General features: G+C 48.3%; 2 protein-coding genes across 5 annotated transcripts; one reads left to right on the forward strand and one right to left on the reverse strand.

Moving 5' to 3' along the window:
- Positions 1-6538: 6538 nt before the first annotated feature.
- Positions 6539-24522, reverse strand: OGG1 (8-oxoguanine DNA glycosylase). Of its 4 annotated transcripts, none has more exons than XR_006385102.1 (7): positions 24183-24522; positions 23499-23746; positions 22782-22961; positions 21151-21332; positions 20163-20313; positions 11052-11238; positions 6539-6885 (listed from the first exon to the last, which is right to left on the reverse strand). XR_006385102.1 is itself a non-coding variant. In XM_044253055.1 (7 exons), the coding sequence occupies exons 1-7, from the start codon at positions 24299-24301 to the stop codon at positions 17784-17786; spliced, it is 1020 nt and encodes a 339-aa protein (XP_044108990.1). In that variant the 5' UTR covers positions 24302-24397; the 3' UTR covers positions 17581-17783. The 4 variants fall into 4 exon arrangements, 3 of the variants coding, with proteins under 3 accessions (XP_044108989.1, XP_044108990.1, XP_044108988.1); XM_044253055.1 differs by lacking the exons at positions 6539-6885; positions 11052-11238 and adding exons at positions 17581-17873; positions 19983-20032 and having other exon boundaries at positions 24183-24397; XM_044253053.1 differs by lacking the exons at positions 6539-6885; positions 11052-11238 and adding exons at positions 19516-19696; positions 19983-20032.
- CAMK1 (calcium/calmodulin dependent protein kinase I) lies at positions 10791-19437 on the forward strand. The gene is made up of 11 exons (XM_044253052.1): positions 10791-10968; positions 12934-13065; positions 14490-14564; positions 14651-14789; positions 15615-15741; positions 15836-15911; positions 16602-16714; positions 17310-17388; positions 17484-17571; positions 18936-19053; positions 19158-19437. The coding sequence occupies exons 1-11, from the start codon at positions 10805-10807 to the stop codon at positions 19238-19240; spliced, it is 1194 nt and encodes a 397-aa protein (XP_044108987.1). The 5' UTR covers positions 10791-10804; the 3' UTR covers positions 19241-19437.
- Positions 24523-24841: the final 319 nt, after the last annotated feature.

Raw genomic sequence — 24841 nt, forward strand, 5'->3', positions numbered from 1 at the left:
AATCCAGTATAGGTCCCCAGCCCCTCCCAGCTCCCGAACATTCCAGGGGTGGGGGGTTGGGGGAATTCACTTATTGTTAACTCCTGTTAAGAAGGAAATTATGGGGGCGCCTGGGTGGCTCAGTGGGTTAAGCCGCTGCCTTCGGCTCAGGTCATGATCTCAGGGTCCTGGGATCGAGTCCCGCATCAGGCTCTCTGCTCAGCGGGGAGCCTGCTTCCCCCTCTCTCTCTGCCTGACTCTCTGCCTACTTGTGATCTCTCTCTGTCAAATAAATAACTTAAAAAAAATCTTTAAAAAAAAAAAAAGGAAATTATGGCTGGAACTTTGTGGCAATGTGGTCAGAGAATAAATTCCCTTCCTGCTATGGAGCTCAGAACTTAATGGAGCGAACCAAACACAAAGGGACCATATATATAACTCACTCGTTCACATACTAATTGACTGACCATTTCTTCTCTTCACTCACCTCCTTTGTTTTTTAGTTCCATCTACTTGTCTCCCTTCCTCATTCATAATTTTGTTTTCTCACTCAGTGACCCTGTTGCCATGGCTGAGAGCTCTGTACATGACTAAGTCTCCAGAGACAGGGAGACAGCTGGAAAGACAAAACACAAGGCGCTAACAGCAATAAGAGAAGAATGTACATAGTCTGCAGGGACCTGGGGCACAGAATGATTTACCAACAGTTTATAGGGTCAGAAGAGCTTCAGGGAGGTTGTGGAAAGGAAGTGGCCAGGCAGAAGACATTGCAGACAAAAGGAACAGTGAGGTACAGAGGTGTGAACAGCTGGCCTGCTTAGAGAGAGGTGAGAACATCACTGTGACTGGAGCCCTAGGTGTGTGGAGGGGGAGGGGAAGGATAAGAGATGAAGCTGGAAAGTAGGTTGAGACCAGGCTGGCTGTGAATGGCAGGTTAAGGAGCATGGACTCTATTCTCAAGGTCAGTGGTTCTCCAAGTGTGGTCCTTGGAGGATGGGGGCACCTGACTGGCTCAGACGGTAGACCATTTGACTCTTGATCTCAAGGTGGTGAGTTTGAGCCTGACATTGGATGTAGAGATTACTTATAAATAAAATCTTAAAAAAAAAAGTGTGGTCCTTGGGCCAGTAGCAACAGCATCACCTAGCACCTTACTAAAGATGCAAATTCTCGGGTCCTAGACCTACTGAATCAGGAACTCTGGTCCGGGCTCCAGCCATCTCTGTGTTAACATGCTCTCCAGATGATTCCTAATGCATATTAAAATTTGAGAATCACTTTTCTACATAATAGGGATTCAGGGGTAGGGTGCAAGCAGACGAGTGCCATAATAGCACTCTGAATTGAAAAGCACTCTGATAGCAACATGGAAACCAGACTGATTCGGGAGGGTGAGAATGAAACAGGGCAGACTGGACTCATGTGCAAAGGAATACATCTGAGATGGTGGATGCTGCAGAAACTGATAGATGTCCTCCAAAATCCGTTCTCCCTGGATAGTTAATAGAACCCCTGGTTTTTACTGGGACATATGCCTCCAAGACTAAATATCCCACCTTCTCCTGCACTTAGGTGTGGTCATGTGATGAAGTTTTGGCCAGTATGGAGTGAGTGGAGGAAATGTGTGTAACTATGAGGTCATGAGTCTCAAAGTGTATGCCTTCTGTGTTCCCATTTCCCTGGCTGGGATGAGACATGGTGGCAAGCCATCCTGAAACATTATGGTCAGAGATAACCCCATGGTTATCTAACAATGAGCAACAAGGTAAGAAGAAGCCAAAATACCTCCTATCTTATAGTCATCATGCTAGCCTCAGACTACTTATGATGGCCAGATTGGTATACACTTCCATTTTTTTAAAAATCACAACTATTTTGAGTTTCTATTAGGGAAACCAAACATATATTTTAGCTGCTACAGTGAACCAAGTACTCTTTTCAAAGTATACCTGATTCCTTCCCTTCTTTCCTCCCTTCCTTTTTCTCTCTTTCTTCTTTCCTTCCTTCCTTCCTTCTTTCCCTCCCCCTCCCTCCTTTCTCTTTCTCTTCCTTTCTTCTTTCCTTCATTCCTTCCTTTCCTTTTTTCCTTCCTCCCTCCCTCTTCCTTCCTCAAAAGAATTTGAGAAAGCTTATAATTGAGGATGTGTACAGTGAGTTTCATGAAATACAAATATAAAATTAAGCCCATCAGGTTTAATGGAGCTGTTGTCATTAAGCATCAGATGTAGCTCTAACTTCCTGGAAGCCAAGACAAAAATGGAGATAAGATGAATCCGTCTCAGAACATTTGATATCAAAGGAAAGGGCATTTTCCAGTTTTCCTGACAAAAATTCCAGTAATTTTTCATGCTGGAAAAATTTATCCACTAAAGTCATATATTGATAATATTCTCCACACATTTGACAACAAGTAGAAATTGAGTTTCATATGGTGATTTCTTTTCTTTTTTTTTTTTCCTTAAGATTTTATTTATTATTAGACAGAGAGAGGGACAGCAAGAGAGGGAACACAAGCAGGGCGAGCGGGAGAAGGAAAAGCAGCCTTCCCACTGAGCAGGGATCCTGAACCGGGGCTGGATCTTGGGACCCTGGGATCAGGACCTGAGCAGAAGGCTGACTGAGCCACCCAGGTGCCCCTCACATGGCGATTTCTTATCACAACTTTTTTTTTTTTAAGATTTTATTTATTTGACCGAGAGAGAAAGATCACAAGTAGGCAGAGGGAGAGAGAGGGAAGCAGGCTCCCTGCTGAGCAGAGAGCCCGACGCGGGACTCGATCCCAGGACCCTGAGACCACGACCCGAGCCGAAGGCAGCGGCCCAACCCACTGAGCCACCCAGGCGCCCGGTTTGATGAAAGCTCAGGTTACATTGTTACAACACAACTCTGGGAGGGTACTTGTGCAAGGGACCAAATAGGGTGGCACCAAGCATTTTACATGAATTCTCACATTTGTTCCTTTCAGCAGCTCTGTATCAGAGCAGCCAAGGCCATTACCTTGTTTTACAGATGAGGAAACTAGCATACAGAAAGGGGAAGTGCCAGATCAGATAGCTGGTGGGGATCCAGTTTTGTAAGCCAGTTTTTTAGACTCCAGAGGCCCTATTCTAAGTGTCCCCCTCTGGGCCTGCCAGCACTACCGCATACAAAATTATAGGTTGATTATCAGAGAAAATCACAAGAATCATTGCCCCAGAATATCCTGTTAGCCAAGAGAAATCAGTAAGACCTGGTAAATATTGGAGGGACCTCTGAGTCTCCTGGGATGGGCTCCTCCTGATTGGATGAGAAGTAGTGGTAGGCACCGTAAGGGCTAAAAGGAAACCCCAAATTTGGAGCTTGACTGGAACATGTGGGGCTTCAAGAATGGAAGGAAAAATAACATTAAAAGCAGCTGTCCCAGGGCAGCTGATGTCTATAAAAGGAGAAGAAACCTCCTCTCTTCTGTCTCATTTCTTACTGAGCATCTATTATGAAAAACCAGATACATGCTGGAAACCCATGTATGGCTGAAAGTCACTTTCTGTCTCATTCTCAAAATAACCCTACAAAGTATGTATGCTTATCGGTATGATTATGCCATGTTATAGATGAAGAAACTGAGGCTCAGAACAGTGAAATAGCTGGTAAGGCTGGTAAAGGTTAGAGACAGAGTTTGAACTCTGTCTGTGTGACTCCAAAACTTCTTGTAATGCACCATCACGGTTTCAGTAGTAAAAGAGAAAAGAGTTGATGGGTATGACATTTAAGACCATTCTATTTCTTTGTTGTTTTTTATTATTTATTTATTTATTTTTTTTTTTATTTTTAGACTTTTTTTTAAAAGATTTTTATTTATTTATTTGACAGTCAGAGATCACAAGCAGGCAGAGAGGCAGGCAGAGAGAGAAGGAGGGGAAGCAGGCTTCCCGCCGAGCAGAGAGCCCAATGTGGGGCTCGATCCCAGGACCCTGGGATCATAATCTGAGCCGAAGGCAGAGGCTTTAACCCACTGAGCCACCCAGGCGCCCCGTGTTGTTATTTTTTTTTTTTAAAGATTTTATTTATTTATTTGAGAGAGAGAGACAGTGAGAGAAAGCATGAGCGAGGAGAAGGTCAGAGAGCGAAGCAGACTCCCCATGGAGCTGGGAGCCTGATGTGGGACTCGATCCCGGGACTCCAGGATCACGTCCTGAGCCGAAGGCAGTCGTCCAACCAACTGAGCCACCCAGGTGTCCCCGTGTTGTTATTTTTTAAATAAAATTTTAAAAATTGAACACTAAGCTGGTACACGCCCAACCATCTTTTGGCATAGTTTTGGGTTTTTTTAAGATTTTTATTTTTATTTTATTTGACAGAGATCACAAGTAGGCAGAGAGGCAGGCAGAGAGAGAGGGAGGAGGAAGCAGGCTCCCTGGGATCATGACCTGAGCCCAAGGCAGAAGCTTTAACCCACTGAGCCACCCAGGTGCCCCTGGCATAGTTTTTTTGAAGTGACTTTTTGACCAGAAAGTTTGAACATATTCAACAAAATTTGGAGAATGCAGACCTATAGAGAGAAATAGAAGAAACAAAACAAAATCGGGTAATTTTTGGACCATTATCATTTAAGGTTTTCCTTTCTGCTCTTTGCTATGAATGATGTGTGGTTCACATTTTACACTAAAGTTACCAAACTCTGTACCTGCTTAATATTACAAGCATCATTATCCTTTTATTAAGTTGCATTGTCATCAGTTTATGAGCTGTTAAGTATTACATCTCATAGGTAGGTGTACCTTGTGTTTTTAACCGTTCCCTTTGTGATTCCTTCTAAATTTTGCTGTTAGAAAAATATTTCTTCAAATATCTTGGAGCATATATCTTTGTCTTAATTTAGTACTATTTCCCTGAAGTTAGTTCCCAGAAGAAGAATGTCTGGGTCAAAAGGCCTGGAGATTCAATTAAGCATCTGCCTTTAGCTCAGGTCATGATCCTAGGGTCCTGGGATCGAATCCCACATCAGGCTTCCTGCTTAGTGGGGAGTCTGCTTCTCTCTCTACTCCTCCACCCTTGCTCGTGATCTCTCTCTCTCTCAAATAAATAAATAAAATCTTTAAAAAAAAAAAAGATCTGGGCATTATTTAAGTCTTTGGTGCATGTTGCCAAATGGCTTTCCAAAAAATTTTAGCAAGTCGTTTTTCCACCAGATATGTAAAAGTATCTGTTGCTCACATGGACAACAGTCTTGTGTCACCAGTTTTTTAATCTTCAAAATCAAAAAGCTATAAATGGCCTTTTTTTAATCTTTTTTTTAAAGAAAGGCAGACTGCCATGTGCAGCACCTCATTTTGGATGTGTCTGGAGTCTTGGAAGATTGACTACCTGATGTTCTCCTACAAATGGACCTTAAGAGCTTGTTATAGCAGAGGAGGTTATAGAAGGGGAGCGCAGCTACTTGTATACCCTTGACCGAAGAACAGTCCTCTCCTCTATCGGGGAAGATCTTCCTCTTCCACCGAGCACGCAGCTTCGGGAGGGACGCACATAGAGCGGTGAGGGAGGAAGGGGACACCCGCCTAGCCAGCCAGATCAACCCTGGCAATCAACGGGGTGACAGATGTCACAGCCAGATCACCCTCACAACCTATAAATGGCCTTTTAGTTTGCACTGCTTTGATTACTCCTGTGAGGTAGAAAATGTCCCATGTTTATTGTGTTTTATCTCTCTCCACTGACTAGTTATTGGGTCCTTAGTCTGTTGTCAATGTTAGGCGTTCTTCACATAATAGAAGAATTAACCCATTGTCTGTAAGACATTTTCCGTCTGAAGTTTGCCTTTTAATGCTGGGTATGATTTTGGAGTAGGATATGTTTTGGGGGGTTTGTTTCTAACAATAGAAGTTAAAGAATGTTTTTGTTTTGTAAATAACCCTGTCCATCTTTTCCATAAGAATTTTTCCATTTTTGGGTGCCTGGGTAGCTCAGTGGGTTAAGCAGCTGCCTTCAGCTCAGGTTGTGATCCCAGGGTCCTGGGATCGAGCCCCCTAACCCCCACCCCCACATCGGTCTCCCCACTCAACAGGGAGTGTGCTTGTCTCTCTCCCTCTCCCTCTGCCCATCCCCCTGTTCCTGGTCACTCTCTCAAATAAATAAAAATCTTTTAAAAAGAAAAAAAGAATAAGAATTCTTTCATTTTCTCTAATCTTAAAAAACCATTCACAGAAAACCTCCAGTGTCAGGTTCGAGAACTGATGGAGATGTCTGAGCTTTTTGTCATCTTTTTAATAACAAAGGGGACCTTATTTCTTTTTTCCTTCATACATTTGACTTTTCTTGACTTTTTTAGTACCTTAAAATATGCTCTTTGGGAGTGGGTACTCTGGAAGGAAATGTGAATATGTATATGTGTCCCAAAAAGTCTGGAGAAATATGTACCAAAAATACTAATATTGGTTATTTCCAGTTGATGGGAACAGGGCTGGGATGAATTTGTTATTCAAAGGGTGTCCGGCACCCTTATTTCCTTTTGGCAAGATATCTTTCTTCATCCCACAGTGTGGCTGCCCATAGCAGTACATTTGCCTGATATAGTATCTCATTTCCTTGGCAATAGTTTATTTGGGGCCAAGCAGTAGGCATGTTACTCTAATACAACTCGTCAGAGTCCTTCCCTGAGACTGATACATGAAACTGGGTATAGCTCTCCTGCTGGGTTCATTTGGAAAGCTGGGTCTGCCTCACACCATGTTTTCTGCCAGGCAGAGTGATCACCCTGCAGTAGAAGGGAAGCCAACATGCAGAGAAATCGAGACAAGGAGAGATGCAAGAAAGCAAATTCTGTGCCAAGATCCTGATCCATGGTGTTCTTCCTTCAGTCTTGCAATCAGCTGTTGGAGTCACAGTTAACCTCTCTGATGAAGCTGGCTTTGGTTGGGATTCTGTTACCTGGCAAGTGAAAAGAATCTGATTAGTGACAAGGATGGTCTTTGTGTGTTTTTAGTATCGGACGTAATTATTGGTTTAGTAGAAATATTCTTTTAAAGAGACAGAGAATTTATTTGTTTAAAAAAGAAAAATGTAAGTGCCCTCGGACATGATCAAAAGCAGGCAAAATGTAAAACAGAGCATAACAGTTGTACGAGTCCTCAGGACAGAGGCCACTTTATCACCTCAGGAATATTGTCAATGAGACAGACAGGAATTTGTGGTGAAACAATTCTAGCTCAATGGGTTGGTACTGGGAAGAGTAGGGGCTCAGCCCTGGACAGGAAATATGATTTTCCATGAACTAGGAAGTCTGAGATACTGAGATTCAGGGGAGGGAAACTGCCTCTTAGTCCCTTGCCTCTGGACAAATCAGGTCCCTTCTCAGAGACTCAGTTTACACTAAGTCTAGCTCTCATATTTGAACCCCTACAATATTCCAGACACTTCACATTCATTATCTCATAGAATTCTCAGGAGAATTCTGAGTTGGTCATCACTATTCCCGTATTCGAGATGAAAAAACTGAGTCTCAGAGAATGAAGTGTGACTCAGATAAGTCAGTCTTTAAAGCCTTTCTAGGAACCTCAGCCATCATCTTCTCCCTGTAAAATGGGCATAATACAACCACCACCCCTTGCGATCTAGTCCCAAGGATAAAAGAGGTAAAAAGCCAATGGAAATTGAGTTAGGGTAAGCACTGTTCTTTTCCCGTGTCGCTCTGAAAGATGCAGAAATTTGGGCAGTGGGAAGTGATGGAGGTGGAGTGGGGGTCACAGCAATGTGCCTCCTCTGACTGGTCACAGTCCAGCCCAACTGCACTTCCTTTGAGTTGCTCCCCCTCTTCCCCTGCACCAAATTTCTTTCCAAGGAAAGACTTGCGCAAGAGATCTTCGGTCAGATCCCTTGGCCCCCTGCCTGCACCCCAGGAGCAGTTTGTTCTCCCCCCTCAACACAAACCTGGCCCCTTGCCATCAGCCCCTGGCACCCGCCCAGTCACGTGGCACTTTGATATTCTTTGGCCGGCTTCCTTCCGGATCCCGATTTAACTCCCACTCCTCCCAGTCCCTCAGGGTACCACACCTATTTTGAAGGGCAGGTGCAGGGGACACCGGGTCTGTTTTCCAGCCTGTCAACTGGGGCCACCTCCCTATAACTGCCTCCATTATCTTCAATATCTACTTTTGCTTTGCCCTTTCTCTACCCCTTCATCCCCTCCCCCCCACCCCCCCCCCCCCCGCCCTCATCAGTCTCCTGAGCCATTTTGAGGGCCTAATTCCCTTCTGGGCAGTGAGGGAAAGGGGCGGGGGTGAGTGGGAATAGGGAGAAAGAGCCCAAGATTCCCAAGGGAGCTCCCAGAACTGGTCTGAAACTCCCAAAGATGACTGGGTGGAACCCGCCAGACTCTGACATCACACAAACCTGGCCTCGAATTCGATTTGGCCTCTGACCACTTGCTGATTTTGAATCCTTCATCTCTCGGGGCTTCAGTTGCCCATCTGTGCAGTGGGAGAGATATAGTATCTCTGCCCCAGGAGAGAGGAGAGGAGGGAAGAGTCCAGAAGAGGACCTGACCTGAACTACGGGGTTCCTCCTCAACCACCGCACCCCTTCCCCAGCCCGGGAGCGCCGCGGAGCCTCCCAGTCACTCGTCCGTCCGCCGCAGGCTCCTCCTCCACTGACATCAGAGCCGCAGGCGGGCGGAGGGGGCCAGCAGAGCCCGAGCCGAACCCCAGCTAGAGAGCGGGCGGGCTGGCGAGTCAGGAGCAGCGCGGCGGCGATCGGCAACCAGCAGCCAGAGCTCGGCGCCAGACACCTCGGGCCTCCCAGCCAGCCCCGCGGCGGGGCAGCCGCAGGTACAGCCCAGGGGCCGCCCCATCGGTGCTCCCGGGCGCCGGGGAGGGGTGGCTAGATCCCCTCAGTCGCTGGATACCCTCCCCCAAGAATGCGAGAGGGTGCCCGGACGGGCTAGACTCTGCATGGGCGGGACAGGAGAGGGCCTTTCTCTCCAGCCTTGACCCGAGGCCCAGCAGGTGCCAGGCGGCTGTGGGGAACCCAGAGGGTACTAGAGGAAGGTGGGAAGGGTGTGTGTGTGTGTGTACACACGCGCGCGCGCGTGCACGCACACCCACACCCACGCCTGTGCTCGGCTGGGCCTGAATATGGACGGACTTGGCGTTTGGAGCTAGAGATGTGTGGGGGCTATGTTGGATTGTGCTAATGTCTTAGCACTGGCATGCAGACCAGATATGGAGTTGCAGTCTAAGGGCATCTTTATGGGTGGGGGTGTCTGGGAGTCAGTGTTTTTGTTTTAAATGTGTGTCCAGGTGTTGGGCATGCTGGTATCTGGCTCAAGGGTACTAAGAGTTGAGGCTATATGATTGTGTATTGAGGGTGTCCGAAGTTAGGTGTGTAAGGAGTTGGGGTGCGGTTTGGAGCACAGGAGTTTCTAAGGTATACAGAAACAGGATGAAGGGTATGAGTAAATCTGGATGTCCGGTACATAGGTGAGGAATGTGTGTGTGCGTGTGTGTGTGCAGGTGTGTGTTTTGGAGCAGTGTAAGAGGGAACTGTGGGAGGGATGTTTGGCTGTGAGGCTGTCTGGGGGAGTGTGTGTGTGGACATGTATGGTGATGTCTGGGTGTACATGTATGATCAGGTGTTGGGGTATCTGGGTATGGAATATACTGAATCTGGGGGCAGGTATTTTGGTTCAGAGGTAGGGTGGAGATTGGTGTGTCTGGGTGTGTCTGTGGACCTGTGAGGGCTTTATTTGCCAAGCCTCCAGGTGGGGTTTAAAACTCTGCCTCTAGAACTTATCATGTCTCCTTTCCTAGAAGTTTCTGCCTCTGGGATGGGTGGTCAGGCCCCTCCTGGGAACCAGGTCCAATCCAAGGAGTAGGATCTCACACCAGGGCCTCTAGGCAGGACACCATCTCTCATCCTTCCTCAGAAGAAATAGAAAGGGAAAGTACCTTCCTTGAGGTCACACAGCATGGTGGGCTCTGAATGGACCCCAGTCTGACTGCGTGTTGGAAAGACAAGCTGTGGGGGACTCATCAAAATCCTTTGCCTTTAGCTAGCTTAGCTGGACCCCATACAATCATCATTTGGGCAGAGATGGACCCAGTCCTATCCATCGCTAACCTCAGTCTCTCCATTGTCCATCTGATAAATGGGGAGAGAAAGCCCACCCTCCTACTGAGGGTGAGACAGAGGTCTCAGTGGAGAAAGGTACAGGCTGGATCAAAGTGAGAAAAAGCCAGGAGGGGACAGGCTGGGTGGTACAATATCTCAGGCTTCTGGGACCCAAACAGGGAGCCAGGAGGGAGAGGGGGTAATAGGAGGCCTGGGGAGCTCCAGCTGTGGCTGCTGTTGCCGTGGTAACAGTGCAGAAGGAGCTATTTAAAAACGTGGCTGAGATATTGCTGGAAGCCCAGGCTGCCGGAAACCTGATTTCCGAGAGGCTGGGTGGGAGAAGAAAGAGGAAGGAGAGGAGACACCCCAGCAATTCCCAAGGTGGGGCTGAGACATTGCTGGTTCTGGGGATAGGAGGACCCTCCAGGACCATGTGCTTCTACAGTCTGCTCTGGGGTCTTCTCTGCTGTCCTCCTGGGAGTCAGTGTCAGCCTGAGTGTTTGAATTTGGAGAGGGAGAAACTGGGAGGCAGGCTGAATAAATGAATGAATGAATGACTTTGTTGAAAAAAGACTTCTGCTGCCACCTTGAAGGATTTTCCTCTAGGCATGAGGACTTTGGGAGGAACAAATGACTGGTGAATGAATGAATTTGCTGAATAACTTTGTCAAATGAATAAACCAAGGAATGAATAAATGCAGGCTGAATGACCGAATGGGGCCTCAGTTCCCTAAGTTCCAACATGGAAGGCTGGGCCCTACTGAGTCTTTTCCCTCCATTCCTCTTCTTAGGAGCCCTGGCTGTGGCCAGGGGGCAGTGGGCCATGCCGGGGGCAGTGGACGGCCCCAGCTGGAAGCAGGTGGAGGACATTAGGGACATTTACGACTTCCGTGATGTTCTGGGAACGTGAGTCTCTGGGCGCGTGGTGGGGCAGAGGGTGGATGGGGAGGCTGTCCCTGAGCTGGGGTGTGGGTTGGGAAGGTTCTTACTCTTGGGACTGGCTGGCTGGGGAAGCTGAATCCAGGGTGGTACTTCCTCTGGTCAGTCGATCACTGCTTCCTGTTTCCTAGAGTTCCAGCCCCGTGGCAGACTTGCCATAGCCCAGTCTGGCCCATCTTTTCACTCTGGCCAACAGTGGGTGGAACAGACACTGCTCTTGGTGGCAGCTCTGGGTTCCTGTGAAGAGAACAAAGTAGGGGAGTATGAAGGGGCTTTTTGGCCAAGAGCTGGGGGTTTTGGCCTAGGTTTAGGAACTGATGCTGGGCATGGCTCTCTTCTCAGTGGTGGGAACCCAGAAATAACTCAAACCTGATCTCTGTCCCTCAAGTTGATCCTAAACATGTGAGGGAAACACACCCAGGGAAAATGACAGCAGGGTGTAGGGTGCACTTCCATTAGAGTCAGGAATGAGGACTTTGTAGAGCCCAGAATGCTGGCTTCTGCCTGGGGAAACCTTTCTGGAGAAGTGGGTGTTCGAGTTAGGGACTGAAGGATAAGCAGAAATGCACTTGTCAGACAGGGAGAAGAGCATTCCAGGCAGAAGGAAGAGCATAGGCAAAGGCTGAGAAGCAGGCTATGTGCAGAAAGAGGTTAAGAATGATACAGCTTATAATCAGATGCTGGGGGAACAGTGGAAGAGGTGGCTGAGAAGAGAGCACAGGTCATGTAAGGCCTTGAAAGCCAAGCTATGGAGGCTTAACTTTATCTCATGAGCCTTAGGAAGGCATTTAAGACATTTTCACAGGCTTGCAATTCAGGATGGTTACTCTGGCCAAATCATGGAGGATAAATTGGAAAAGAACAAGACTGGAAACCAGCAATAAGGCTACCACAGTCACTAGGTTGTTGTTGTTGTTTTTAAGATTTTATTTATTTATTTGAGAGAGAGAGCACAAACTGGGGGAGAGGCAGAGGGAGAAGTAGGCTCCCCATGGAACAGGGAGCCTGACACAGGGCTTGACCCCAAGAAACCGAGACCACAACCCGAGCCAAAGGCGATGCCCAGCCAACTGAACCACACAGGCACCTCCACAGTCACTAGTTATTCTGATTATTGAGATTTCACCACGAGAGATTCTTTTGACCTATGACTTCCTCTTATCCTAGAGAAAGCACAAAGTCCTAGAAAAAATACTCCAATAAATCCTCCTTATCAGTGCTCAAATGCAAATGAGTTTGTTCTTTTCTAAGAGCTTGTTGTAAAATATTGTTTCTCAAATTTCAGTGATCATACAGATTATCTGAAGATCTTGTTAAAATGCAGATTCTAATTTAGTGGGTCTGGGTTTGAGGCCTGAGATTCTGCACTTCTAAAAAGTTCCCAAGTGATGCTGATGGTTCTTCAAGGTTATAAAAGGTGTTAATAAACCATGACTCAAGTTGACTGTAGCAGAAAAAGAAATGAATCAATTATGTATAAATCAAAAAGCCAAGGGCATAAATGTCAGGCATAGCTGGATTCAGAGACTCACATGATGTTATCAGGAAACTGTCATCAGGAATTTCTTAGCTCTGATTTCCTTTGTGTTACCTTCTTCTCAGCAGGCTCTTCTCAAGCAGTGGCAGAGATAACCACCATTAGCTCTAGACTCACATTTTACCAGCTTGGCAGGAAAGAGCAGCTCATTCTCAAAGTACCAGGCACCTGGCTTGCATCCCAAGACCCAATTACTGTGACCAGGGATAGACTACACTGATTGGATGGACTGGGAAATGTGACCACCGCACAGACCAGGGGGTGGAAGAGTGATGGAGGGAGGTTGTCCCACATCCAATTGACAGGTGGTCACCTAACCCATCGGGGTATGGAGGAGGGGCTGAAGGGAACTTAAGGTTCCAGTTCCCCAGCTCATGAATACACTCTCTCTGCAGGGGGGCCTTCTCAGAGGTAATTCTGGCAGAAGATAAGAGAACACACAAGCTGGTGGCCATCAAATGCATCGCCAAGAAGGCTCTGGAGGGCAAGGAGGGCAGCATGGAGAATGAGATCGCTGTCCTGCACAAGTGCGTAGGCCACAGGGTTTCTGCCTAGGTTGACCCTGCCTTCATTCCTCCCATTCTCTTCCTACCTCTGCTTTGGGCATATCTTCTAACCTGTGAGCCTCAAATTGCTCATTTATAAAATGGGGTAATCTCCACTTGGTAGGGCCGTGGGGAGCATTAGAGGCTCCTTTATTTCATGTGTCTGTTGCAGCAGCTAACATGACAAATGTGACTGAAATGCCACAGCTTATTTAGAGTGGTTTAATCTGTTCAGTCAGATCTAAAAGCCAATCCTTGAATGTGGCTCGAAACAATATATCTCAACTGATGCTATGTATCATAGACCTACCTCCAGTTCCCCCCATATATTAAAGCCACTCCGGAAGTTTAAAAATGCCTGTCTCATGACCCCTTGACTAAATAACCAACTGGTCTATGATTTGCTCACCCTAATGTGAAACCTGCTGCCCTCATTGGAAAGCTTATAGAGAATCTTCACTTCCATCCTCTCCCCTGAGCTTTCCAACGACGGTGGGCAGGGATGAAATGATCAGTTCCACTACTGGGTGGGGGAGGGGGACTGAGGCCCAGAGAGGGTAAGGGATTTGCCCAAGGTCACACAACAACTCTGTGGCAGAGCCATGGCTTCTGTCAAGCTCAGTCACCATCATTGGTTCATTCACCAAGCATTCACCGTGTACCAGGCATTGTGCTGAGATTCTTTCTTTCTTTTTTTTTTTTTAAAGATTTTATTTATTTATTTGACAGAGAGAAATCACAAGTAGATGGAGAGGCAGGCAGAGAGAGAGAGAGGAAGCAGGCTTCCTGCTGAGCAGAGAGCCCGATGCGGGACTCGATCCCAGGACCCTGAGATCATGACCTGAGCCGAAGGCAGCGGCTTAACCCACTGAGCCACCCAGGCGCCCGCTGAGATTCTTTCTTATATTTTTCACGTGATCCTTAGCCCAACTCTTTGAGATCATTGGCTTCATATTAGAGATGAGGAACCTGAGGCTTAATATTCAGTGAATAAGTGAGCACTTACTCTACACCAGGTGTGGTAGGAACAATGGTTAAGATAAAACCCCTGGTTTCCCAGAACTGGTGTTCTGGTGGCAGAGGCTGACAGACTTATAAACACAAAAATATTTTAAAATTGTGTATTGAACAGTGCTGAGAGGTAAAAAGATTTGTCCCCAAATAGCATGCGCTAGAGGCAGGTGAGACCCAGCCTGATGGGTCCGAGGTCAGGGCCCAGTGTTTGTTTATCTCTGTGCTCGCCTATCTTCCATTCTATCAATAAATTGTGGTAAATTGGCTTTTCCTTTTGGGACCCAGAACTCTGGTTTGTCCTGTCCAGGTCTGCAGTGGTCATTCTTCAAGGTGAGGGGAGGAAAGTAGCTGAGCTGTCCTCAGCTCTGAACTATCTCATTTCTCCTTTTCAGGATCAAGCACCCCAACATTGTAGCCCTGAATGACATCTATGAGAGTGGGGGTCACCTCTACCTCATCATGCAGCTGTGAGTGGCTTCACCCCTTGCTCACACCTCTCCCTGCTGCCCCTCCCTAGCCTCTGTGGCCAGACTGCCCTGTCCCCTGGCTGTAGGGTCTCCGGCGGGGAGCTGTTTGACCGCATTGTGGAGAAAGGCTTCTACACGGAGCGGGACGCCAGCCGCCTCATCTTCCAGGTGCTGGATGCTGTCAAGTACCTACATGATCTGGGCATTGTACACCGAGACCTCAAGGTGGGCTGGGAGGATGTGTGGTGAGCTGCGGTGCCAGGGGGGGCCTCCACAAACCCCTCACTGTACAGCCTGGGGCAAGTCTTAGCCATTCCCTGAGCTCTGGCCTCCCATCTGCAAAATATACCCAGTAAACCCTAAACTGCCTCCTCCACTTCCCCTTCCAGTCTGGACACTCAAATGGATACAGAGGTGAATGGTGCTAGTATTTAATCCATAAACATCTAGGTCTTTTTCTCATAATAAAAGCCCCCTTGCTCTTTGTGGAAAACTTGGGAGGGGACAGCAAAACATGAAGAAGGAAGCCAGAAACCCCTGAAATCCTACACCTCAGAGACTCTGATGGATTCACATTTTGTACTACAACTCCTTCGGTCTAGAAAAGTGCTGGTGTGAGACAGATCTGGGCTTGAATTCTGTCCCTAGGTTCTCAGGCAAGTCACTTTGCCTCTCAAGCCATCAGTTTTCTCATCTATAACGTGGGATTTTTCAGACTGGCCTGACAGGCATGTGGTAAGGATAAAATGAAAGCAAGCATTAGCACAGGATCTGGCACAGTATGTGCTCAAAAATCCTTTAGGGCTTCACAATATAAACGTGAAGTTTATAGAAAATTCCCTCTCACATTCCCAAGGCCCTTGTCCTTTCTGGTACTTTTAACCTCCTTAAGAACTTCCTTGAGTTTCATGTGCCTTCAACCAAGATGGTAGTCATGAGGCCCAGGGGCTCTTGTGAGGCTCCAGTTTCTGAGAGGTGGTGCTTGGGAAGGCAGAAGATTCTGCCAGCCTCTGGCTATCTCTGCCTCTTCCTTTCTCTCCCCCTTCCAAGCCAGAGAATCTGTTGTACTACAGCCTGGATGAAGACTCCAAGATCATGATCTCCGATTTCGGTCTCTCCAAGATGGAGGACCCTGGCAGTGTGCTCTCCACAGCCTGTGGAACCCCAGGATACGTGGGTATGGAGCATCCTAGGCTGGGGCCATGGGTAGGGGAGGAATTGGGAGCTGTGGGGCAGAGATTTGTCACCACCATGTCCCTTTCCCTTCATAGCCCCTGAGGTCCTGGCCCAGAAGCCCTACAGCAAGGCCGTGGATTGCTGGTCCATTGGGGTCATCGCCTACATTCTGTGAGTGGGGGCTTGGCCCTTGGGGCATGTGGCTCCAGCATTCTCCTCTCCCCTACTTTGCTCTCTTCCTCCTCTCTGCTATTTCTTCCTTCCTGCCACCCATGTTTATATCTACCAACTAATGAGCAAGATTACTTCATTCAATACATGCCATGTTTCTGGCACTATGCTAAGCACTGGGGATTTAGCAGAGAACAAAACAAAATGCCTGCCCTGAGGGAGCAAAAACTCTAGTAGGGGAAAGAGATAATAAACAAGCAAATAAATCCATAAAATAATGTCAGGTAGTAAACAACTATGAAGAAAAATCATGCAGGGTAGGGAGAAGGGGATGGATGCCATTTTAGATAAGGAGGTAAGGAAAGTCCTTTCTTAGGTGACATCTGAATAGCCTTCTAAATGGGAGGTTAAAAGTGAGGGAGCCAGACATTTGAGGTGTGGGGGAAGAATGGTTTAGGCAGAAGAAACAGCAAGTGTAAAGGCGTTGAGGAAGGAAAGATGGTAGCAAATTAAGAAACAGAAAGGCTGGACAGGAATGAAAAAAATCAGAGAGGGGCAGATTTCCCCTCTTTGTAAAAGGGGGAACTCCTTCCTGTGGGTACTGCCTGACCCGAGACTGCCCCAAAGCTCCATCCTGGAGCCAATGAGTGCACTGAAAGTGGATATGAGGATGAGTTTCTCCCTGCCCAGGCTCTGCGGTTACCCCCCCTTCTATGACGAGAATGATGCCAAACTCTTTGAACAGATTTTGAAGGCCGAGTACGAGTTTGACTCTCCTTACTGGGACGACATCTCTGACTCTGGTATTTGAGGCTTTGCCTTCTTCCCCTGGGCCCTACCTCTGGTGCCTTTCACATCTGCTTTGGGGTCTCTTCACTGCCTGCCTGTGGTCAGATTCCCCAGCCCCAAGCTGAGAGCTGTCTTTAAGATCAGACATCCCACCCCAGGTGCTTCCCTCTGCCTGGCCCCTGGTCTGAGAAGCTTGGAGGCATGAGTTCATTCAGCCTTCAAAAATAGCATTTTTGAAAATACCTCATCCATTGACTTCCTATCACCTAAAACACCATCATAAAGGTTTTCATCTGTCCTTTTGTGCCTCCTATTAGGAGGCAAACTTGTGAAGCCATGATCAGTCACTTCTACATCAGTGTGAATACACTGAGTAGAATCTTCTTTAAGAACAAGTTTTTCATAAGAGAAAAAGGAAAGAGCTGGAAGGCTGTGGTGGGCGGGGGGCTTAGAGAAAGAGTACAAGTAAGGTCGGGTGGTGCATGGACAGATCTGGCCTCTTGTCTTGCTGAAATGCCAAGCCAGACCTGAGGGGGTGGGCTTTGTCTTGGGGGTGTCCACAGGCACCACCATGCTATTTTTGTCTTTGCTCTTGTCTTGGGGGCTCAGCCAAAGACTTCATCCGACACTTGATGGAGAAAGATCCAGAAAAGAGGTTCACCTGTGAACAAGCCTTGCAGCACCCATGGTGAGAGCTCCCACAAGGTGCAAGCTGGGGTGGGGTCTGGGGGTCTCAAGCCTGCCTCTGCCTTCACAGACAGCCCTCCACACACCCCATCCTAGGATTGCAGGAGATACGGCTCTAGATAAGAATATTCACCAGTCGGTGAGTGAGCAGATCAAGAAGAACTTCGCCAAGAGCAAATGGAAGGTGAGCACACGTTCCTGATCCTGGATCCCAGCCTCCCTAGGCCTCCTCCCCACCCTACTCCAGACCTCAGATCCCATAGCACCTAACATCAAGTCAAGCACACAGTAACTGCTCAGGGATGCTTACTAAAGAACCTCGTTCATTCATTCACTCATTCATTCAAGGCTCCCTGACACCTACTCTATCCCAGTGAGAGGCCCTGACCTCCAGGTCTAGAGGGAGAACAGTATAACTCTTAGGGACACCTGCTCCAATCTATGGGGTCCTAGAAGGGGCGTAGGGGTGCTGATGGCCTGACAGACCTATCAGACTCGACAGCTGAGTAGGAATTAGCCAGGTACAGAAAATCAGGTCCGAGGCAGAGGGAACTGGCATACCACAGGCCAGGGGCAAGAGAGAGAGAATGTGGCCATTCAGGGAAGGGCAAGTGTTCAGTAAGCCCAGATGGACTCGAGTGGCTGTGGGAGCAGGAGTCCAGGCTGGAAATGCAGGTAGAGGCCTCAAGTGCCACAGAGAACAGACTCAGCCCTGAAGATACTGGGGAAGCCCCAGAAGGATTTTCAGCAGTAACCTGCCTTCCAGAAAGGGCTCTTAGGGTGCAGAGAGAGGCATGAACTCATGGCTGGGAGGCCGCAGCAGAGATGTGAGCAGGAGATGGTGAGGGCTTGGACCAGAGAACAGGGGATGGCTCAGGAGTCCTTTAGGAGGTAGAACTGACAAGAAGTGATGGTAGGAGAGATGTCGGCAGAGAGAGATGTTAAGGGCTGGCCCAATATTTTGGTTGGGGAAATGGTGAATGGTGGTACTATCACTGAGATGGGGATCCCAGGCATATACACTTGTCTTGGCAGGGGATGATTTTGGTTTTGGACATGGTGATATGAGGGTGTGCGGAACACCTTGGTGGGTATGTTAAATGGAGAATGATACACACACATGTGGGCAAGTTATTCAACCTCCCTCTGCCTCAGTTTTCTCCTGTAGTAATGGTGACACTAGCAGTGCTCACCTCAAAGACCTTTGTGAAGATTAAATAAATTGCTAAATAAAGTGCATAGAACAGTGCCTGACACATAATGCTATATTAAGTGTTTGCAATGATGTAAACAGAAATTAATTATACATATAGGGTTATATATACTTGTTCACATATACACATTTTATATATATGTATGTATGTCTGCATAAATATATAATATGGCTGGGTGTCATTTAATAAAGTCCTGTAGAGGTTTCAGGGGCTTTAGGTGATCAACCAGTAACACCTGAATGAAAATAACAAAACCACTGCAAGAATCCCACCACTAGACCCTGTCACATGATATCCCACTCTCAGAAGTCCCTTCTCCTCCTCCTCCCCACAGCAAGCATTCAATGCCACGGCCGTGGTGCGGCACATGAGGAAGCTCCAGCTGGGCACCAGCCAGGAGGGGCAAGGACCAACAGCGAGCCACGGGGAGCTGCTGACACCGGCAGCTGGGGGTGAGGACCTGTCCTCTGTGGAAGGGCGTGAGTGGTCCATGAAGAGGCAGCCAGGCTGGAGTGATGGTCTGCTATGGCCAACTCGGTTCTCTCTCCCCATGTAGGGCCTGCGGCTGGCTGCTGCTGTCGAGACGGCTGTGTGGAGCCAGGCCCGGAACTGTCCCCTACATTGCCCCCACAGCTCTAGGGCCCCAGATCAAGGGTCCAAACCCCTTGTGTGGGAGGCACTGGGGCAGCCTGCTCCCCTTCCCTCCCTGAATTTGAGAGTTACTCTGCCCTGCCACCTCCCCACCCCTTTCCCTATCACTCCTCCACTGCATTTTCCATACAAATGTTTCTATTTTATTGTTCTTTCTTGTAATAAAGGGAAGAGATAAAAACGTAGGTAGCTCTGTCTCTCCAGATAATCCCCACCCCACACTGCTGTGCAAATTACTGAATCTTAGAGTACCTGGCCCCTGAGGTAGTTGCAGGAAGCCCCCTTCCCAATGCAAGACTGGATGGGGGACAGCAGTGGGGAAAACTACCTGGGAACCCCATTGTGCAGTACCCCCCACCTAGACTTCTGGTCTGTAGATCTCCTGCGCTTTGCTGGTGGCTCCTGAGCTCGGTGAGGTTGGCGCAGGTCAGCACTGAACAGTACCTGGGGGCAATGGGGAGGTTACTCTGGGGGGTCAGGGTACACAGAGTCAGGGCTGGTGGGGCTGGTGGCAGTGTGGAGAGGTATAAGAGTTCACGGGGAGCAGGGTCAGGGCAAGGAGCATCCCACTGGAGTCAGGGCTGGGGTGGGTGAAGAGTCCTGAAGGACCACCTGGAATGGCGGTGGTGGTGGAGGAAACGACTGGGTCAGGGCTTGGGTGAGGGTTGGGGAGAGTCCTAAGGAGTCCAGGCCAGAGGAGAAGGAGGAGGGGAAGCTACAGTGCACTTACTGCTTGTGCCCAGCCAGCATAAGGTCCCCACAGTCTCCGGAAAAAGTTTCCTATGCCAGAGGTGATAAGGTGAAATTAATTGGCCCTCCTATTCCCTATTCACAGGAGAGGGATTTTAGGTGGGAAAAGTTTCTACCACCTCAGCCCACTACCGGCTCCAGCATCCCCCTCTCTCCTTACCCAGTTCCTTGTTAGCCTGGGGGCTTGGACCCTTGGCCTGAGATGTGGTGGGGTGCCAGCTATAGTCACGCTGGGCGATCTGCCACATGTGGACATCTATAGGCACGGCCTGGGGCTTGTCTAGGGCCATCAAGCAGATGCAGTCAGCCACCTTTGAAAGAAAAAGAATGAGCCACAGAGGAGGAAGGGCAGGATCCAGCCAGCAGTCTGCTTCTGGTCCCAAAGCTGGCTGTTTTCTTCTCCACTCTGAGGTTACTATTATTTTCTATTCTCCATCAATATACACCTTCTTGTAATAACTTTAAAAATAGCTATGATGAGATTTCTACTGCACAAACATCTATGTGGGCCAGCTTCTCATCATAACCTGGGAAGAAGGGAGTACTCTATCCATTCTGTAAACAAGAGAACTGAGGTTCAGAAAGGTGAAATGACTTGGCCAAGATTACACGGCTAGGTAGAGGCAGAGCCAAGATTTACTGTTAGGCTGAAGTTCAGAGCCCATTAAAAAAAGTTTTTTAAACAAAAATCCATTTTTTTTTAAACTACAGAGAAGTATAAAGAAGAAAACAATAAATGCTCAATCCCCAATCATCTTACTGCTAGCAAACCTTATTGATATTAAACAAAAACTTTTATAAGTACATATAATTTCAAGATAAGAACAACATGAAAAGGAGAAGCATCCTTTCATTTGTCTTCCCAAAGATAACCACTACTAAGTTTCCCGTGGTTCCTTCTGGAAATTTTTACATACATAGAGCAGTGTTTATGGGCACCTGAATGAATAGCCTCTTTAAAAAAAAGCACCCAAGGGACCATATCCTTTATACTCCTTCTGCACTTTGCATTTTCCCTAATAAAACATCTGTGTGTATCCTTTCTCCTCTTGCTCTGCATGCTCCCAGCTCTGAGGCCTGCCTTGTCTCCTTCCCTGCTACTCTGTGCATGGGTGGTGAGGGTAGCTCCTATTCCCTTGGGACCTCACCTTGGTGCCCACCCCGGGCAAAGTGCAGAGGGCCTTGTGGGTCTCCTCGTAGGGGGCCTTGCGCAGCTGCTGCAGCCAGGGCAGCCCGCCCTGTTCTTCTAGGATGGCTCGGGCACTGGCACTCACATAGCGGGCACGGTACCCCAGGCCCAGCGTCCTGAGCTGCACCTCTACCTCTGGCCCTGTTGGGGGTTAGGGAGAGTAGGGGTCAGGCATCTTCAAATACTTCCTGTCTTCAACCTACTGTGTGAGCTCTCTGCCCCAGAGGAATGCTTTCCCTGAGCACCTCTCTCCCACCTCATCGCCCTTTGGCAGACTCCAGGGTACTTGCTTATACAAAGGTAAGGGCTAAAGCCTGGGTTCTACTCCTCTACAAATGTTTTCTGACCACCTACTACCCAGTGTTGGGCACTGAAGCAGGGACTGAGAAGGACTTGCTGCTGTGGAGGAACTCCGCAGGTGAGTTCTTTAACCTTTCCAAAGTGCACTCACACCTATGATCTCAAATAATAACCATAGTAACAATAGCTTCTATTATCAAGTGCTAGGCATCAGGTGCAGGCAAAGTGCTTTAGGTACTTTATCTTGCTTTTCTCAAGGACCCTAATGACAGTACTCGTATTTAGATAATAACTGGCACAAGAAAGGACATGCTGGAAATGGGATCTTGCACCCAGGTCTGGGAAACCAAATCCTGTGCTCTTAGACCATTAGATCACCTGCCTCATGACTGTTTTATTCATCACTCAAACCCTTCTGGATAGAAACTCTTATTCCCATCCTACAAACAAGAAAAGCTTGGATAGGTAAATGAATGCTTTTGGTCTTATGATTACTAAACTGGAAACTGAGACCTGAGATAAAATTGCTGGGTTTTCTGTAGAGATGGGAACTTAGATTTTCTGCACAATTCTTGCATGTCAAATACTGACCTAGGTGCAGCATGTGTATTTCTCTACTTCACTCTTGTGGCAACTCTAATAGGTAGGTGCCATTATTATCCTGTTCCACAGATGAAAACGCTGACATAGACTGAATAACACACTCAAGGTCATATAGCTAGACATCAAGTGCCAAAGGCAGAATTCAGACCTAGGCAGTCTGTCTCCACAATGAGTGCTCTTAATGCCAAAGTACTGTATACTACATATAGTTGTGGGGTTTTGTTTTTTTGGGTTCTTTTGATGAAGCACTGAACCCCTGGGGTACAAAGCAAAGACTAGTGAGGTGTTGACATTTCAGGGACAGACGGGAAGGAACTGGTGGAGTGGATCAGACTAGGCAAGGTGGTTCTGGAAGAGAACAGTGTTTGAGAAGGCAGAAAGCGGGGCACCTGGGTGGCTCAGTGGGTTGAAGCCTCTGCCTTCCACTCCGGTCATGATCCCAGGGTTCTGGGATCGAGCCCCGCATCGGGCTCTCTGCTCGGTGGGGAGCCTGCTTCCTCCTCTCCTCTCTCTCTCTGCCTGCCTCTCTGCCTACTTGTGATCTGTCTGTCAAATAAATAAATAAAAATCTTAAAAAAAAAAAAAAAAAAGACAGAAAGCTTTGAGATGGAAGGTGGTGACCAGGGGAGAACTGAAGAGACCCTTAAAGCTATTGGAGGGTCTGAGGGCTGGGACCCATCTACTCACCAGCCAGGGCCTGCAGGCTAGGGAAGCCATGGTAGGTGACATCATCAAGCTGGATGAGCCGAGGTCCAAAGGCCTCACAGAGTCGTTCTACCATGCCAGTTATGCGAGCAATGTTGTTGTTGGAGGAACAGATGAAGGAGAAAAGGCACTCGATGGGGTCCTGTTGTAGGAGTCGCACACCTGAGGAAAGGTAGGGAATAGGATGCAGACCTGCTGTCAGGAGTGGCCTCTTAGATCCTAGGCACCAAGGATCTAGAAGGATCCCAGGGGAATGAGGGACAGCATTGTTAGAGAGGGCAACACCAGAGCTCTCATTCCTCACAGCATCTGTGAGGTCTGGACTAACATTACATTCCAATGATATAGAAGCCACAATGTAAACACTATGAGGATGGGGATTTGCGTCTGTTTTGTTCACTGCTATATCCCCAGTCACAAAGCAGATGCTATGTAAATATTTACAGAATGAATGATGTCACCTGCCCCAGGTCACATAGCCAGGATTTGGCTCAATATCCTTGTCACTACACTGTGGTAAGCAGCAGAACAATAATAGTAATAATAATTACTCTGTGTCAGGCACTATTGTAAGCAAAGCTTTACACATATTAGCTCCTTTAATCCTTGTAAAATTCTATAAGGTGGATATAATCCCCATTTTATAGATGGTGAAACTGTAATTTAACCAAATTACAAGAACTCCAACACTGAACTCACCTTGGAATTTCTGAGCCACCTCTTGAAAGTGGGGGTCCACGGAACTCCAATGGTGATAAAGTTGAGCCAGGCTGACATCCAGCTGGAAGTACTGGTACACAGTCTTTAGCTCTTCTGGTGTGGGTCTGCCAACCCATCCCTTATCGCCTCGGTACACAGTACAGTAGAGCTGCTCCTCAGTCTGAGTCAGTGTCCATACCTGGTTCGCCAGCACGCCAGTCCAATGCGCCGGGTTTTGTTCCCTCCACCTGAGTCCCCAGGCACACAGCAGCCCCGGTACTCAATTTTCCTTCTTGCACCCTTTGGGGCCCTCCCATTCTACAACAGCTTCATACACAAAACTGACTTAGGAAATGCAGTCATTTGATCGTCACAACACTGCACTGGCTTTTTTTTTTTTTTTTAATTAGGCTCCATATCCAGCGTGGAGCCCAGCGCAGGGTTTGAACTCACGTTCCTGAGATCAAGAACTGAGCAGAAATCAAGAGCCATATACTTAACCGACGCGGCCACCCAGGTGCCCCTGCACTGGTTTTTTACCTCCACTTTAGAAAGGAGGTAAACAGGCTCACCACCCGTGCCTCAGTTTCCTCTTTTGTACCCTGAGGTTTCTTCCATCACCCCCAACATTCCTTTATACTCCAGACCTGCAGTGTCGAGGGTTCAGGAGTCAGGGTCACTCACCGGAAAGACTGTCCGGAAGCCAGAACCAGGTCCAGGCGCAGCTCCGAACGTGGACAGGGGATGGAGGCCCACAGTGCCGGGAAAGAAGCTAGAGTTCGATGCTCCATGCTGCATAGCATAAGTGAGCGAGCTAACAATTCCACGCCGGTCTCCCCCTCACAATGGCCCCGCCCACTCGGTACCAGCTCTCCCGCGGCCAAAATACCGCTCCCACACCGGCTACTCGCTCCTTAAGACCTCGCCCACCAAGCCCAAGCCCCCAAGTTTACTTAAGGCCCGCCCAGTTTCTTTTAATTCCTCCGCTCCCCGTAGGCCCCGCCCCTTACGGTCCGCCAGGGAACCCCCAACCCTCCGCCCTTCCTCCTTACGTATCCTCCCCGGGCCCCGCCTCCTGGCGCGCACTAAGGTCCTCCAGGAAGCCGCGACACATTGGGAAGCGCGCGCAAACGCACTCTTCCGGCTTCTCAGGAGGCCGACCTCACTCTCCCCGGAAGTAAGACTCAGGCCTGGTTTATTGGATCCGGAGGTAGCCAATCCGCGGAGAAGAGGTGCCAACGAGAACAGGGTGTGGTGGCGGGTGGGCGGGCCTCTCCGAGGCGCGGCAGCGGTTGGCGCGCGCTGGGCTCGCTGCCCGCTTTCGGCCTTTGCTCTGTGGTGGA

This window comes from Neovison vison, chromosome 6 (assembly GCF_020171115.1).
Source record: "Neovison vison isolate M4711 chromosome 6, ASM_NN_V1, whole genome shotgun sequence".
Taxonomy (NCBI): Eukaryota; Metazoa; Chordata; class Mammalia; order Carnivora; family Mustelidae; genus Neogale; species Neogale vison.